This window comes from Castor canadensis, chromosome 4 (assembly GCF_047511655.1).
Source record: "Castor canadensis chromosome 4, mCasCan1.hap1v2, whole genome shotgun sequence".
Taxonomy (NCBI): Eukaryota; Metazoa; Chordata; class Mammalia; order Rodentia; family Castoridae; genus Castor; species Castor canadensis.
In genome coordinates this window covers 181,130,674-181,146,656 of record NC_133389.1, presented here as the reverse complement: position 1 = coordinate 181,146,656, position 15,983 = coordinate 181,130,674, and the positions used below count along the sequence as shown (strand labels likewise).

General features: G+C 45.3%; 1 protein-coding gene across 10 annotated transcripts in view; it reads right to left on the bottom strand.

The window, feature by feature from the left end:
- Positions 1 to 15,983, bottom strand: part of Agap1 (ArfGAP with GTPase domain, ankyrin repeat and PH domain 1) — a 497,350-nt gene that overhangs the window by 47,738 nt on the left and 433,629 nt on the right. For all 10 annotated transcript variants that reach the window (XM_074072056.1, XM_074072060.1, XM_074072058.1 and 7 more), the window contains one exon: positions 15,116 to 15,338. In XM_074072056.1, coding sequence (XP_073928157.1) covers positions 15,116 to 15,338 — 223 coding nt within the window. The remainder of the gene's footprint in view (positions 1 to 15,115; positions 15,339 to 15,983) is intronic.

The window sequence follows — 15,983 nt, the reverse complement described above, 5'->3', positions numbered from 1 at the left end:
TCTCCTCACCTGTTCTCACATAAATTCCACAAGCTCCTTTAGAGGAAGCTGCTTCTTCCCACTTCACAGAAGATAAGACAGAAGCCTGGGCTATTGGGGACATAGGAAAGACCCCAAAAGGAGGCCCTAGACAGTTACCACCTCTATCTTTGTTTTCTTGGCTTTATCTTTAACCAGAATTCAGAATGTGTCTTTAGGAAACTCATCTTTGGTACTGCTGAGTGACAGTCACAATACTGGGCCTAGGAGTTTCCTTCCTGCCCTTTGGCCCTTTACTCTCTGCCAGTGCCCTGCTTTGTCGGATAAGGCTTGCATCCAGCTTCTCCTGCTCACAGGGAGAGGTTAGATGCAGGGTCCACAGGATCTGTGTTTGGAGCTAGGGCCTGTGATGTGGGGATGAAGGTTAAATAAGCTCGTATGAGTGGGGGCCTCATCAGGACTCAAGAGAACAGCACCCTCACCTTGGACCTGCTGCCCTGTAACTAAGCACGTGGTGCCTGTGGTCAGAGCAGACTGCCCTGTGGAATTTTGTTACAAAAGCTTGGGTAAGCTTTGCCCCGCAGTCATGTGGCTTAGAGGAATGGGTGGGATATTTGGCTGGGAAAGTCTCTCACCTGAAGCCCAATGCCCAGGTAAGAGGTAGTAGCCTTTGGGAATCAATGACAATTTGTGACTGTCACCAAACACATTGGCCTGAGTGGGTCATCGTTTTTTGGTGGTATGTTTTTTCTTTTTTGCATTTGCTAGGCAGGTGCTCTACTGCTTGAGCTATACCTCCAGTACTCTTTGGTCTGGTTATTTTTGAGACAGGGTCTTGCTTTTAGCCCAGGCCGGACTGCATCACAACCCTTCTATTTTAGGCTTTCCACCATCTCTGGGATGGTAGGTGTACTCCACCATGCCTACCTTTTCTTCATTGACATGGGGCTTCACAAACTTTTTTTTTTTTGCCTGTGCTGGCCTGGAACCACCATCCTTCCAGTCTTAGCCTCCCAAGCGGCCAGGGTTACAAGTGTGAGCCACTGTGCTCAACTCTGACTGGAGCATCTTATGTCTGCCTTGGGCTTAAGTTCATTCCATGACTGGCTCCGCTGAGCATTTCAGTTCTTCCTGCCGGGGGATATTTCTCCCACTGCTTCTTAGCTCTGGTGCACTGTGCTCTTAGAAATGGTATCCTAGCCAAACTGGGATTACAGCTGAAGCCCCTCAATCTGCTCCCCTCCACAGAGACCTGATGGTCTTGGGGTTTGTTTTGCCTGGGATTAGCACTCTGCTCTGCCTTCATGGCCTAGGAACAAATGTCCTACTTGATATTGGTGGAACTGCCACTATGAGGCTTGCTGGAGAAATGACCTCAACTGGAACTTTACCGCATGGCTCAGAGCTGAGTTTGTTGGTATTTGGAAAACAGGGTCAATTCCAGAATATCAAAGAAATCTCATGTATGCTTTGTCAACATGAAACAGGCTCATTAAAAGATAAAATGAAACCACATGATCTGTAGACATGATTGCAACAGCAAGAATGGGTATTTCACAATCACAAGCAATCTTTTAAGACAATTATAAGGTGATCTGAGATTAGAAATTTCATAATGTCCCACTTTTACTTTTCTTGATGCAAAATCTACTTCATACTAAGACTTCAAGAACGTCTGTGCTTCGCGTATTTCTGCTGAGTACCATAGTCACTGGCCTTGGGTTACTGCAGCTGATTGAATCCACCTGTCTTGTTAGGGGTCAGCGACCCTCGGTAGAACTTGAACCCCATTGTCCCCAGCAGCACTGCTTTACATAGGATCCCCGCATCCTATTGTTTTCTGGACTGCCTTATGGCCTTTAACCAAGCTTTGGTTTTACACGACACAGGTAGTGTACACGGGTGATGTGACATCACATTCTCCTCAAGCTGGCCTTCGCTGTATTCTGAACGCAGTCTTCTGTTGCAATGAAACTCTGCAAAGCCTTACTCCCACCTTCATGTGTCATGGTCCAACTTCAACTTCTTTGGTGGGTGTATGAATTGTTTTATTAAAGGAACGTGATTTCTCAAATATTTACTGAGCACCTACCGTGTCCCTCTGGAATGTTACACAATGTATAATTACTCTTACTTTCATGCCATGTTATTTAGAGAAGTACAGCGTGGCAGTCTGGAAGGAAAAAGCACTCACCTTTGACAGTTCATCCAGTCCACACTGACGGTGGCGCCAGCTATGTCAAGGATGCCAGTCACCTGTTATGGTGTGTTGATTCTGGGGGGCTCTATCATGGTGTGGGGTGGTTTTTGGTAGCCTTTTTCCATGGGCTCAGCAGGGTGCCACTGCCATTTGGTCCAAAGCTATTTTTTTTTATTGTACAGCACTCTCCTGGGCTTTAGTATCCCAAGGTGGAAAAACCACTGGCGGCATGGGACTGTGGCACTTGTAGCTGTACTTTCACGTCACAAGCCATGTGCTTAGCTTCTCTGTGGACACTCTGGTGACAGGTCCACAGGCTACTCTGGGCCTGGTCCAAGTCTCTTCTTTGTTGGGGGTCATCTCTGATTTTAAACAGATGCCTTTAATTTCATTAGGATGACCCAGGTCCGTGTGAACACACTGGTGGCTGCCAATGGAGGTCCTTGAGACTCCCTGGAAAATCTTCATGATGATGTGTTTATTCTTTGGGACTGTTTGTATTTGTGCATGTTAGAGGTGTTTTTGTACCAGTGAACCCCTAAGACTAAGTAACGTCACTCTAGGTACTGTTAATTTTCTAGATCCTGGGTTGATGAAACACTGTGCCAGTTACAAATGTCATTTAACTATTCTGTAGTCACTGTTGTCCCCACCCTCTGGGACCTCAGCAATTTCTCACATGAGTCAGGTCTTGCCTCTGGCTTTAGAAGATCTTCCCCTAACGCCTGGCAATTTTACCATGAAGTCACAACTAGACAGTCAAGGTTGGGCCTCAGTTGGGCTGGGTGGTGCTTAAATACTTTATTGGCACAGTCCTGGGAAGTTTCTGCCTTTATTCCCCTTTGGATCAAATGGTCAGGGTCTCAAACCTTCTGTTTGTTCTGCTTGTCATTTTAAGGCCTCACATCTGTCTGCAGGCTTAGGAAGAAGAGCTGAATGTAACACACGGGATGTTTATCTCCCACACCCACAGTCAGTGCAGTTAGCAATTCCCAGGTCTCCCTGGAATCCTGCTAGTCTGACTCTGACTCCTCCCTCTGGCCCTTGCCTCTTGGGAGGACCCTGTGGGATCTGGGATGGATATTGCATTCACAAGTGCGGTGAGTCTGGCCAGTTTCCTAGGGCATCAAAGGGGACCAGGGTATCAGCCTGTATGGGTTCCAAGAGGCAGGTCTCCCAAAGATACCTACTATGTGGTGGTGAGGATCCCGGATTCAGATTCACTGGCACACCTGGATGCAAGGCCCAACCTTCCACCTACTCAGGGCACAGTTCTGGGTCCACTCTTCTACCTGCTGTCTATGTCACAGGAGGGCATTCATCCTGGCCCCTCCCTACCATGCAGCACGCTGTGCTCCTCAGCACCTCTACCCTGGTGGCCTCACTGGGGAGTGTTGGCCCTATCTCTTCTTTGGAAATTCTTCCTCATCCTTTTTCTAAATTGACATAATTCACATACCATGGAATCCAAATTGTAACAGTGTACAACTCAGTGGTTTTCAGTGTATTTATGAGGTCTACAACCATCACCACCATGGAAACACAGGTTCTCTTTAATACCCAAAATGAACTGAGCACCCATCCAGCAGGCACTCCTACATCAACTGCTCCTCCCTTCAGCCTCCAGTGAGCACTAATGTACTTTCTGTGCCGATGCAATTTGGTTATTACATATAAATGGAATCACACAACATGTGGCCCTTTGTGTCTGACTCCTTTCATTTAGCATAAAGTTTTCAAGGTTTATCCACGCTGTAACATGTATTCATAAGTACTTTTTTCCTCTTTATGGCTGAGTTATATTTCACTGCAGGGAAAGACCACAATTTGTCTACTTCATCATCAGTTGATGGACATTAGGTTTGTCCCACTTTTTGGTCATGATGTGTAATGCTGCTATGAATGCTCACATACAAATTTTTGTGTGAATGTGTGTTTTTATTTCTCTCAGGTATATGCGTAAGAGAAGAACTGTTGCATCGTGTATTACTTTATGTATAATTTTTTGAGGAAATGCAGAACTATTTTCCAGAGTGGCCGCACCACTTAACACTCCCCTCATCACTGTGTGAGGGTTACAACTTCTCCATATCTGCTAACACCTCATGGCCGTCCTACAGATGGGGAGTGGTATCCCAGTGTGCCTTTGATCCACATTTCTCTAAGAGGCTATGATGCTCCCACTGTACTTATGAGCCATTTATATCTTCTTTGGAGAAATGTCTGTTCAGATTCTTTGCTCATTTTGAATTGGATTATTTTTCTTCTATGGTGAGTTACATGTTTTTTACACGTGCTTTTATTACAGCATGAGTTTCAGATTCTTTTTCCATTTTGTGCATTATCTTTTTACTTTCTTGATATTGTTCATTGAAACACTAAAATGCTTAATCTTGATGAAGTTAATTCACCTGTTTTCCTTGTGCTTTAGGTATCATATCTAAGAAACTGTGGCCTAATCCAAGGTCACAGATGTACTCCTATTTTCTTTTGTAAGTTTTACAGTTGATCTATTTGGAGTTAATTTTGTACCTAGCCAAGATGGAGTAAGACTTCATGCTTTTGAATGTGGATACCCAGTTGTGCTAGCACCACTCGTTGAAAAGACTTTCCTTTCTCACTGAATTCCTTAGCATCTTTGTTAAAAATCACTTGGCCATAGATGTATGGATTCATTTCTGGGCTCTCGTTTCTATTCCACTGAGTCTCTATGTCTACTGTTTTGGTCTTGGATTACTGTGGCTTTCTATTAAGTTTTAAAATCAGGAGGTATGAGTCTTCAACTTTGTTATTCTTTTCAAGACTGTTTTGAGTTTCTTAAATTTCTATATGAATTTTAGGATCAGCTTGTCCATTTTTGCAAAAAAAAAAAGAAAAGAAAAAAGACAGCTGTGATTTTGAAAGAGGACAGTGGTGAATCTTTATCTCAACTTGGGGAGTGCTGCCATCCAAATGATATTAATCTTCTAGTTCAGGAATACCACTGTCTTGTCATATGGATCTCCTTTGATCTCTTGCAATGTTCTGCATACGGGTTACATTTATTCCTATTCCTAAGTATGTGTGTGTGTGTGTGTATATATATATAATAATATGTATATATATATATATATATATATATATATATATATATATATATATATATAATGTAAACGTTATTGTGTGCCTAATTTTGTTTTGGTTATTCATTGCTAGCTTAAAGTAGCCCAACTGAGTTCTATATAATGACTTTGTATTCTGCAAACTTGCCCAACTCATTTGTTAGTTTCTTAGGATTTTCTACATGCAAGATTATATCATCTACAAGTGGCAATAGCTTTACTTCTTCCTCCCTAATTTGCATGTTTCTTTTCCTTGCCTAAATCCCTGGCTTGAACTTTAAGTACAATATTAAATAGAAATGATGTCATCTGCATCTTGTTCCTGATCTAATGGGGAAAGCTTGCAGTATGTCACTAGTATTTCACAGTATGATGTTTGGTGTGGGTTTTTTCATAGATGTCCTTTATCAGGTTCAGGAAAATTTCCTCTTATCCTGCTAATTGCTTGTACCATGAAACAGTACTGGATTTTGTTAAATGCATTTTCTCTATCTCTTGAGATTATCACCTATTTTTTTCTTTATTCTCTTAATGTGGTATAGTGTTCTTGTTCTGTCTCTGTGTGTGTGGTTTGTGTGTCAAACCAACCTTGAATTCCTGGGGAAAATGTCACTTGCTCACAGTCTATAATCCTCTTGGACAGGGCTAAAGAGATGCTCTGTGACTGTAACACTTGCTAGAATAGAATTCAGGACATGCCAGGTCAGACTGGGGTCTGAGAAAGAGGAAAACAGATGGCTGGGGTTTCAAGAAGTAGGGAGTGAGGAAGATAGAGATGAGTAAGACTGTGTTTGAGGCTAGGGTTGGGGGAGTTTGCAAGATCTCATCTCAACCAAAAAAAGCTGGGTGTGGTGGCCTATGCCTGCCATTCCAGCTATGTGGAAAGTATAAATAGGAGGATGGTGGTCCAGGCCAGCCCAGGCATAAATGTGAGACCCTATTTGAAAAGAAGCTACAGCAAAAATGGCTGGGGCATGGCCCAAATGGTAGAGCAACTACCTAGCAAGCACGAAGCCCTGAGTTCAAACTATAGTACCATAAAACCAACAACAACATCAGGAATGAGGACCAGAGGCTTGGGCTGGAGCAGAAAGAGTCCTGGCAAGGTTGTGGACATACTGCTTGGTGTAGAAAAAAGTTTGTCAAAATCAAGTGTGCATTAGAAACATCTAGAGCGTTCAAACACACACAGGCCCCACCACAAGGAAGCTGACTGGGTAGGCTGGCAGCAAGTCTTAAGAATATGCATTTCCAGACGACATTGATCCTTAGGAAACCCCTGTCCAGATAGAAAGCAGAACAAACACAGGCCACTTCAACATCAGCACATTCTCCCCAGCCCTGTCCCTCTCACCAGCACAGAACTGATTGCATTTTCCAGACAAGGAGGAGCCTAGGAAACTTCATAAATATGATTTTCTTCTTGCATTAACTCTTCATGTTAGGTGGGTGGGAAAAATACTTTACAAATGAGAAAAATCCTTGTTTTTTCAAAATCAAAATCACAGAAGACACTGTCCATGAAATAAGAAGTAGAAACCCCCTGCATCATACAGAGAACAAAAATGATCATGAGGCCTTTGAAGTTCTGGCTCTACATTTTCAACAAACAGGTTAGGGACATGAATGAAGTGAGGCCAGGCAGAAATGGGATGGGGGTACATGAAAAGCTGGGGCTCAGACCCACACCTTTGTGGGTTGATGAGGATGTTTAGAGTCCTCAGCACTGCAGAAGCTCTTGGATTAGCACCCTCTGCAGAGAATTAAGACTTCAGATCCACAACTGTGAGGTGTAAAAGTTCAAGTTTGCCATGTGAATGCAAACTAAAATGAAGGATGCTTTGCTGTTCATATTTCAGTTACCATGATGAAGCTGCTAGGTTTTGTAAGTGGAAATACACTGAGTCATGTTATTACACATGCTGAACTTACACCCAGACACACAGTGGCTAATGGTACAGGAACTGAGTGTGAGCTGGGCCAGGAGGAGAGGCAGAGGCACAGCTAATACCACTGTTCTCTAGATGCTGTGCTGACTGTGGAGTGTGCTGTGGGATGCAGAGCAGCACGCGCGAGCACACAAAAACCAACGATGGTATCAGGAGTCAGATCCTAGGCTTAAGAGGCCTGTGTAGCCCCGGGCAAGTAGCTTCACAGATCTCAACCCTGCATTCTCCTCGCTTGTTGGAGAACAGAGACAATCATAAGTTGCAGGACAGCTCTGTGCTCAGGAAAAGCACAGAGGACACTGGGAACTCCAGGCATGTTTATCCTTCTTTGCTGTTTATGATGAAGAAGAAAGAGGAGAGCGCTCCCAATGAAAAACCGTGACAACAGCACTGGGAGAAATGGCCCCTTGGAAAATGTCAGAGGAATCAAAATAGAGGTGGTGGCTGCACAGCCTTTGTGGCCCGTGATACGTAATTCAGGCCTTCCCCTTACATTCCTCCACACACTCTTCCAACCAGACCCGGGGTAGAGCGTGGCCAGGGCCCCTGGAAGACAGCTGATGAGCGCCCATCACTCTCACCCGTCAGAAACGATGACAATTCTTAAAAACCAGAAGCTCCTCAACTGTCTCCATGGCTACATTTCAGAGAGTTAATGACACAGGGTTTCAACCCAAGACAGCTCTCTGGCAGCAAGGCTGGCTCCCAGCACACCTTGGTTTCCTACAGGATCAAATAAATAATGGGTTCATGGGCGGCAGGCGGCATTATAAACCCACTGCACCGTTTGGTCCATCTGGTTCAAAGGCAAATGTAAGTACGGTGATTCTTTAAAAACCAGAGTCTTCTCCAAATCGTCCTTCTTACAATTAGACTGAGTCTATTTGGAGAGCTTAATCAGAAAGGGCAGTAGCTAGCATTAATCCCCGGCCATCTCCCTGGCTGCAGCTTGCTGGATGAAGAGCTGTGTCCGTTGTCACTGTAATCTATAGGTATTATTTTTAAGGCAGTGTTAATGTACTTCTCATTTGTACATTTTCCTAATTGGCTTAATATTTATAGTACAGTATTTCTGATCTGGGCTCAGAGCTCTAGTAAACTCAAGCATATTTAGCAGTGTGTTAATGAGGACCAGCCAGTCGGGAAGGGTCGAGCTGTGAATTATGGCTCTCTCAGTCTGATTCCAACTCGGCTTGCTAAGAGCACTTGCTAAAATATCTTAAGGAAAAGCCGAAGTCCCCGAGCAGCTGTTGGGTTTGCAGAGCCGCGGACCTATAAACTTTATGGGCAGTAAATGTCGCTCCACCTAGCAGACGGCATGCCTGCAAACAGACGTCTTCTAAGGGGAGTCTACTGTGTCCGCTGTGCAGGACACAGTCCCCGTCTGGATGCACGGGGGACAGGAAAGGTGGCCGCTCTGAGGCTGGGGCATGCCCGTTGACAGGCACACCACAGTGACAGAAATTCACTTTGAGCTGCAATTAGTGGTGCTGTCATTTTCAGGGGCTCTTGCCAATTAATTAAGCCTGTCAAACAGGAAAACCACAGCGCTCACATGATAATTTATATTGGAAGAGACTAGCTTCGTGAGCAGAGGCTTCTTCCACAAACAGAATTCTCCCTCGGATCACGGACACAAACATGTGAAAACAACCAAGATAAAACCACACACACAAAAAGCAGGCGTGTGTGAGAGGGTCCGCTGGAGGAAGAAGAAAGTTAAACTGTCCTTGTTATAATTGCTAACTCTGGTCGCCAGAGTAGAAGGGAGGCTGATTAAAACTCCAAACGAGACCCCGCTCCCTGGACCCTCTGCGTCCAGGATGATAGAATCAGAGGAGTTTATTCATACCATTAAGCCCCAGAGAACTTAATTGAAAGAGGAGCACAGCCCGGACCTTGACAAGCGGGAGGTCACAGTAATTGCTGCCGGACATATTTAACATTAAGATAATCAGGCCATTAATTACTCATCGGATCATTAAATCAGCCAGTTGCAAAATGAAATTTCTGCCTCTATTACTCACTTGAGAGACCACAGGGGTGGCCTTTAATTTATCAGGGAGCTTGAGATACAAAGGCTGGGGCTGGGGGAGGGCAGTCAGGGAGGGGGCCAAGCGTGGCAGTGGCGGGCGGCTGGGCAGGGCATCAATCCGCCATGCTTGGTGATCGTGGCAAATTAACTAGGTAAGATAACCTCCGCTTCCAAAGGCAGAAGCTGGGGGTATGTAAATAGATGAGGGCAGACAGGGAGATCAGAGTCTGTGCACCACTTAGCAGGATAATAAAGGAAATCATCCTTGATTATCAGTGCTAATTTGGACACTGCCGGTAGCTTGTTATGCGTGTTCTGAGTAGCATTTAATTAATTCAATTGCTTGTTAATGAGGGAAGTGACATGTGGGGAGCAGATGCCACCCAACTGCAGATGGACTCTGGTCATCACGGCAAAGTCCTTTTTTCTGTTTCTCCTAGTTCTCCCCCTCCCCATTTTTTTTTTTTTTTTAAGAAAGAGAATAGAAAAAGGTGTCAAGCACAGAAGAACACTCAAAAGAGACAAAACATTGACCCCAGCAGGCCAAGAACTGTTGAAAAATAATCAGATGAGACAATCCTGGGGCTGTGTGGGCAGTCATGTTCCCCGAGGCCACATTTGGAACACTGCATCTTTATGCCAGAAATTTGAGCCTGAGAAGAGATTACTATATTGTGATCTTATGATCAAACCTAACAAGACAAAGACACAGCCAAGTGGGGCTGCTTTTAATATCTCAGAGTCGGCGGCAGGGATCCAATTATTTTCAGTTTGGATACATTTCCCCTTCATCAATATCCCCATGTGCATAAATAAGATGAAAGTGGCCTCGAGGAATCAAAAAGATGCGGCACTCCCATTGCTGGGCAGACTGGTTCCATCTGGAAGTGTGTGGCCAGTCTCTCCCACGCGGGTTTCTGATGCGCGCCCTGATCTTCCTATCGAAGGTGATGTCTTTTTATAGGTTAAAGATAAGAAGGGAGTTTAGGCAGGGAAAGAGAGAGAGGGAGAGAGAGAGAGAGACAGACAGACAGACAGACAGAGAGATATGGAGAGAGAGAAAGAGAATGTAAATAGGGATAAGAATGTTACTAAACCGGCCAACTCGCTCCCTTCCAAGTGGCACCAGAGGTAATGGGTGATTTCAGCTGTGCTCAGAGCTCTCTTCTCTCAAGAGCTCATTCCTGGAATTGAAAACACAGTTCTGCACTTCCAGGTTCCTTTGATTTCCCAGCCTAACTCAGCAGGTTCCAAGTGCCACATAAATAGGATACCTGTGCTGAAATGCAAATAGCAGTCTGTCCCTGCAGACCCTCAAAGGCTGGATGCCTGGATACTGCTAGACAAAGATGGGAGAGAAGGAGGGACAGCCGCACGGCCAGGCAGAGCATGGCGTCTGCCCAGAGGGCTCTGCTTTGGTGCTGGTGTGAGATTATTTTCACTGCAGTCAATCCCAAGAGCTCCTCTGTGAGAGGGGATCACAATTCAGAACAAGGTGCCATGCTGTAGAGGAGCTGTGTGGCCAAGGTGTACAGGTGCGTTTACTGTGATGACGTCACTGGGGCTGCAGAGCCAGAGGCCGTCACTCCCTCTCGTCCCCTTCCTTGTTCATTCATTCACGCTAAAAATACTCATGTGACTGTTAAATACGTTTACCTCTTGGGTTATTTTTCTTACATTTGGAAGAGCCATCAAGGAGCATGGTGACTCTCCCCACAGTGATAACTGTTAGCGTCTTCACTCAGGAGCCCAGAGCCTGGCCCACCGGGGCAGGCCTACCTGGTCAACTCCAGCCACACTCCATCCAAGCCCAACACACAAGCTCAGGCACTGAGGGTCCTGCAGCCCTGGTCCCAACCCGGCAAAGTGTCCCTTTGTAAACCCAAGTCCACTTAATTCTGCCCATCGCTGCTACCTCTCCCCCACTTACACATGCCCATCTCAAATCGGTATTTTAAGTGTGTGCTTAAATGGCATCAATAGCAATTAGAGTAGGGGACTTCTGATCACACCCAGACGCAGTCTACTGTTGTCCCATTGATCTCTCCTCTCCAAATTAAACCCCCATTACAGAGGGGGACCAAGGGCATCCTCTCCCCTCCTTTGACAATAAATTTAATATCGAATGCACTGGAAAAAATGGCAGCTATTGCAGAATCCATCCAAAAAGATTTTTTTTTTTTCCTCCTTCCTGGGAGTAATTAAAAGATGCTTTCCTTGACTAATGGTCCCCCTGTTTAGGAATGAGAAGTCAATACTGCTTCAGTGCCGTCAGCTCCGATTGATCACAGTGCTGCTCAAGTTTGAACGGCAGTTCTCAGGGCAGCTGAGAATTGCTGGAACCAATTATAAGCAGTCTGGAGCTGCCCTAATAGGGGTGCAGGGACCACAGGCACAAGGCCAGCAGCCTGTGCCAGGCGCCTGTTTCCCTACCCAGCCCACAGGCCTGCAGGGTGACACCAATGAGCGGCTGTTTTGGGGGAAAGGTTGTTTCTTTGGAGAAAGATCTGCTGTGTTATCCTTCCCCAAGGTGCCATCTTTCTCTCTCTTTCTCTCTTTCTCTCTCTCTCTCTCTCTCTCTCTCTCTCTCTCTCTCTGGAGTGGGATGGCACATTTCTAATTATATTCCACTGTCAGAATGAATCTTCTGAACAAGACAGAAGAAACCACAGCTCCGGGGGAAAACATCTGGGCCCCTTTGCAAAGGCTCAGACTTGGCTGTTGCTTGGGTAGACATAAACATTCACTAAAACACTTCTTTCTATTACCTTAGGGCCACTAACCCTCCGAGGCTCCACGGAGAGAAAGAAGGAGGTGGGCAGGGAGGCAGGGAATCGCAACAAGGCAAGACCCAGACTAGAGATCCATCCTCACAGGGGATGAATTCCTTGAGGGAGTCCAGCCCCGACTTGCAGGTTTTAATTCTGTTTGAGAAGGTATGGGAGGCAGTAAAGGTGGTGGCTCTTTGAACTACTACTGCACTATTGGGCTGTGCTATGTTTTGCTTTCGACAGTGTTTGTAAGGCTTCCTGTATGTTCCACTAGGACCACAGTCCCCAGGTGGCCTTTTGCCTCCTCTGTCCCTTCCAACCATCCTACTGGCTGACATTAGTCTTTCTAGTAACAGGTGGATGTACCAAACACATAAATAGACCAAACTACTCCCCCATACACCACTGCCCCATACACCTCTTGGGCTTTTGCTTGGCTGTGGCCTCACCCATGTCCACTCCTCACACCATGGTAGCATGGGCACAATACCAAATAGAACAGAAAGCTACAAACTCAAGAGCTTAGATCTCAGGATGGCCTGAGGCCTGAGCATCTCCACCTTTTTGTCTGCCAGTCATCCCATCCTCCCCCACACACCTCTCTACCCTATCCCAGGCTCTGAAAATCACCCCATATTTTAGAGATCAGCTCAGATGTCCCTTTTCCTGAAGCATACTGGCTGGAAAAATCCCTCTATCCTGAATTTCACAGAGCCAGCCTCCTCAGCTGGTCCTCAGAATGTGCACTGGTCACTGTAGAGTTATACTCATTCTTTCTTCTTTTTTTTTTTTTTGATGCTACTGGAGTTTGAACTTGGGGCCTTGTGCTTGCCAAGCAGATGATGTAATAACACTTGAGCCATGCCCTCCCCCCACCACCCTTTTTCCTTTAGTTATTTTTTAGATAGGGTCCCACACTGTTTCCCCTGGGCCAATGCCTTTCACCTAGCAGGGTTCACAGGCGTGTACGAACCCCCTGGCCTTAACATTTCTTTTCTATGAAAAGGCGCTCAATGGATATTTGCTGAATTTAACGAAGAGCAAAACTCGGAAAGAATTACTAAAGGTACACAGAAGCATTCACCTTTCATGCTTGTTTATCTTCTTAGAGGTGGGCAGAATTTACAAGGTCCAAAGTTACCGTTAAAGCACCACATAACCATATCAGCACCACCACAGCCTTGCAGAGGAGCCAAGACTCAGTGCCACTCTTTTGGACAGCCAGAGTGATCAAAGAAAGACAGTTCTTATTTCTGAGAAAGGAGGACTTCAAAGCAGGTCTCCAAACCATAAAGATGTAACGTGCATGATGCAAGAGCTCAGTTCCAATCTGCCATGCAGAGTTATTAAATACCTGCACAGCTTCCACTTAGGGAGGTGGGTTAATACGAAATAGTTATCAGCTTAAAAATTAACGTACACATTTGTGGCGTCTAATTGTTTTGTTTTTAGATGGTGCTGGGGATTGAACTCAGGGACATGTACTTGCCAGGTAAGCAACTCTGCCACTTGCACCACGACCCCAGCCATTTTGCTTTTAGTTTGTTTTTCCGGTAGGGTCTCATGCTTTTGCACAGGCCAACCGTAGACCATGATCCTCCTGAGTACACGCCCGGCCCTAGTTTCTAATTTTAATGTCTAGAAAAAACTTTTCTATGTGATTTTAAAAACAGCCTGTGCTCTTTTTGAACCTAAATAGTGAGATGTGTAAGGTTAATTTTTTCAAACTTACTTCAATATTTTCTTCATTCATATATTAAACAATTAAATTTCTAATCCTTCTCCATTTTCAGAAACTCTTTCAACAAATACTACATGAAACAGTAGACACTGCAACACAACTTAATCTTTTAAGAATGCTCACAGTATCACCTGGCTGATTTCTATGTGAGTGCTATACAAATTAGGATGAAAAGGTTTTTAAAGTGAACCATCTCTTTGGTTTGTAGGTCAGTCCTCTCCACATTGCTCAGTACAACTAGCATATAGAGCTCTACAGGACCTTCATCCCTTGGGACACCCGACCCGAAAAGCAGGCCTAACGGTTCACCAGCTGCATTCACAATGGAACCAAAGGTGGCACCACACACCCATTTTACAGCATCAGTTAACGAAGTCCCCAACACATCTCACGCTGCCATTGCTCACCGGCAGAAACCGGTTTCTACAGCTTCACCCTGGACTGAGAACCATGTGGACTTTCTTCTGCTTAAGGGCCAAACAAAGCAGAGAAATCTAACAGGTGCTCATGATGGGAGTCCCCTCCTCTTCTTTAACCTCGTCACACACCTGTGAGGTCAACCCTGGAGTGAGCCTCACAGCCCCACTTTGTGAGTGGGGGACACACACAGCAGCCAGGAACCCCAGAAGTCCTCACTGTAGACACGCAGAGGTGCATTGTCCACTCCGCTGCTATGAATCAGGCCTCTCTGAAGACAAGCTATTTTATCACCTCTCAGAGCATTAACTATGCATGTGTGCGCTCAAAAATGGTTTATAATAGCTGTAAATGAAAAATGAGAAACTAAATGGCCTCAAAATAAATGCGTTTTTTACACTGGATAAAAATTAACATTAATGAGGAGTCACCACACATTATGCTGATCTTTGGCTGATTAAATGTGTTAGAAATATGTTTTAGAAAATAAAATACATTTTCTTACCATAAACTCACTTGCTGGCAGGGGTGAGGGCGGGGGCAGGAGGTTACCAAAAAGATGCTTACCAAAGATAGAAGAATAACGAAATTAAAGGATCAAAAATTCTTAATTAGTGTTAGAATAGCTTATGCCTATTAGAAATGTATTAATTAAAGTAATATATTCATCAGGTCAGAGGCTTAATACATTCCTAAGAGGGGAGAGAAATCCCTGAGGCCTAAACACAAACATAAGAAAATTAAGGGGTTTGAATTATCCAGTCTGCCCAAGACCAATTTTAAATACAGACATTTCCATGCTGGGCTAATGGGCATTCCTCCAGGGCCATTGTGACCACAGCTGTCCCTATGGTCACTGCCAGTTGTATAACTATTGGCAAAAGTTCCTGTGGCCACACCACACACCTTCTGGGCTTCCTACCTTGTGGAGTCTAAGGAGGGTTTCGTCCGCCCCTGGCTGCTCTCTTCCCACACACTGTTGGCCAGCTCATTCCCGATGGATGACATCACCTTGATCAGCTCGATGGGCCAGTCATCCAGGTCCAGAGATCGCACTCGGGAAAGGTGAGTGCCAAGATTCCGGTGGATACCTGAGCACTCGATGCACATGAGGGCTCCCAAATTCAAACTGGCCCAGTTGGGATCTACAGGAAGAGAACAGGAGTCATGTGCAGTCAGAACACCATTGCTCAACACCTGTCCTCCTTAGGATCTTAGAGACAAAGGGCAGCCAGCCCTGCTTCACATCGGAAAGTCCCTCCCAAGAGTCACATGACTTCAGTGCTCCCTGGCCAGTACTCGCAGCTGTTCTAGGTGTCTCGAAAGATTTGGCAAGTTGGTGGCAAGTATTAAAAATCTGGCTTGAACCAAAGCCTTGGAATTTCCAGGTAGTAAAACAACTGCAAGCTTTGGTTTGGCTAGAAAGAGGCCCTTTCCAATATTTCAACAGCAGCAGTCACCTGGAGAGGACTGGATACATGGGAAAATAACTCAGGACTTATCCACTGTGGACAGCTGCTGATAGAGGGAATGGCAAGGGAAGCCATGGGGCACCTGCATGACACCATGGCTTAGGTCGTTCCTGGTGGCCTTCATGTCTCTCTAACACTCCCTGCTACTGAGGTTACAAAGGTTTTCATTAGGCACACCAGTTGCATATTCTTGAGCTTCCAAGATGAAAGAGAGGCTTACTGCAATGACAGAATCTGACTGTCAGTGATCACCAGCTCAGAGGATGATCCTGGGACTCCTGAAATGATTACACACTGTGTGAAACCTGTGACATCATC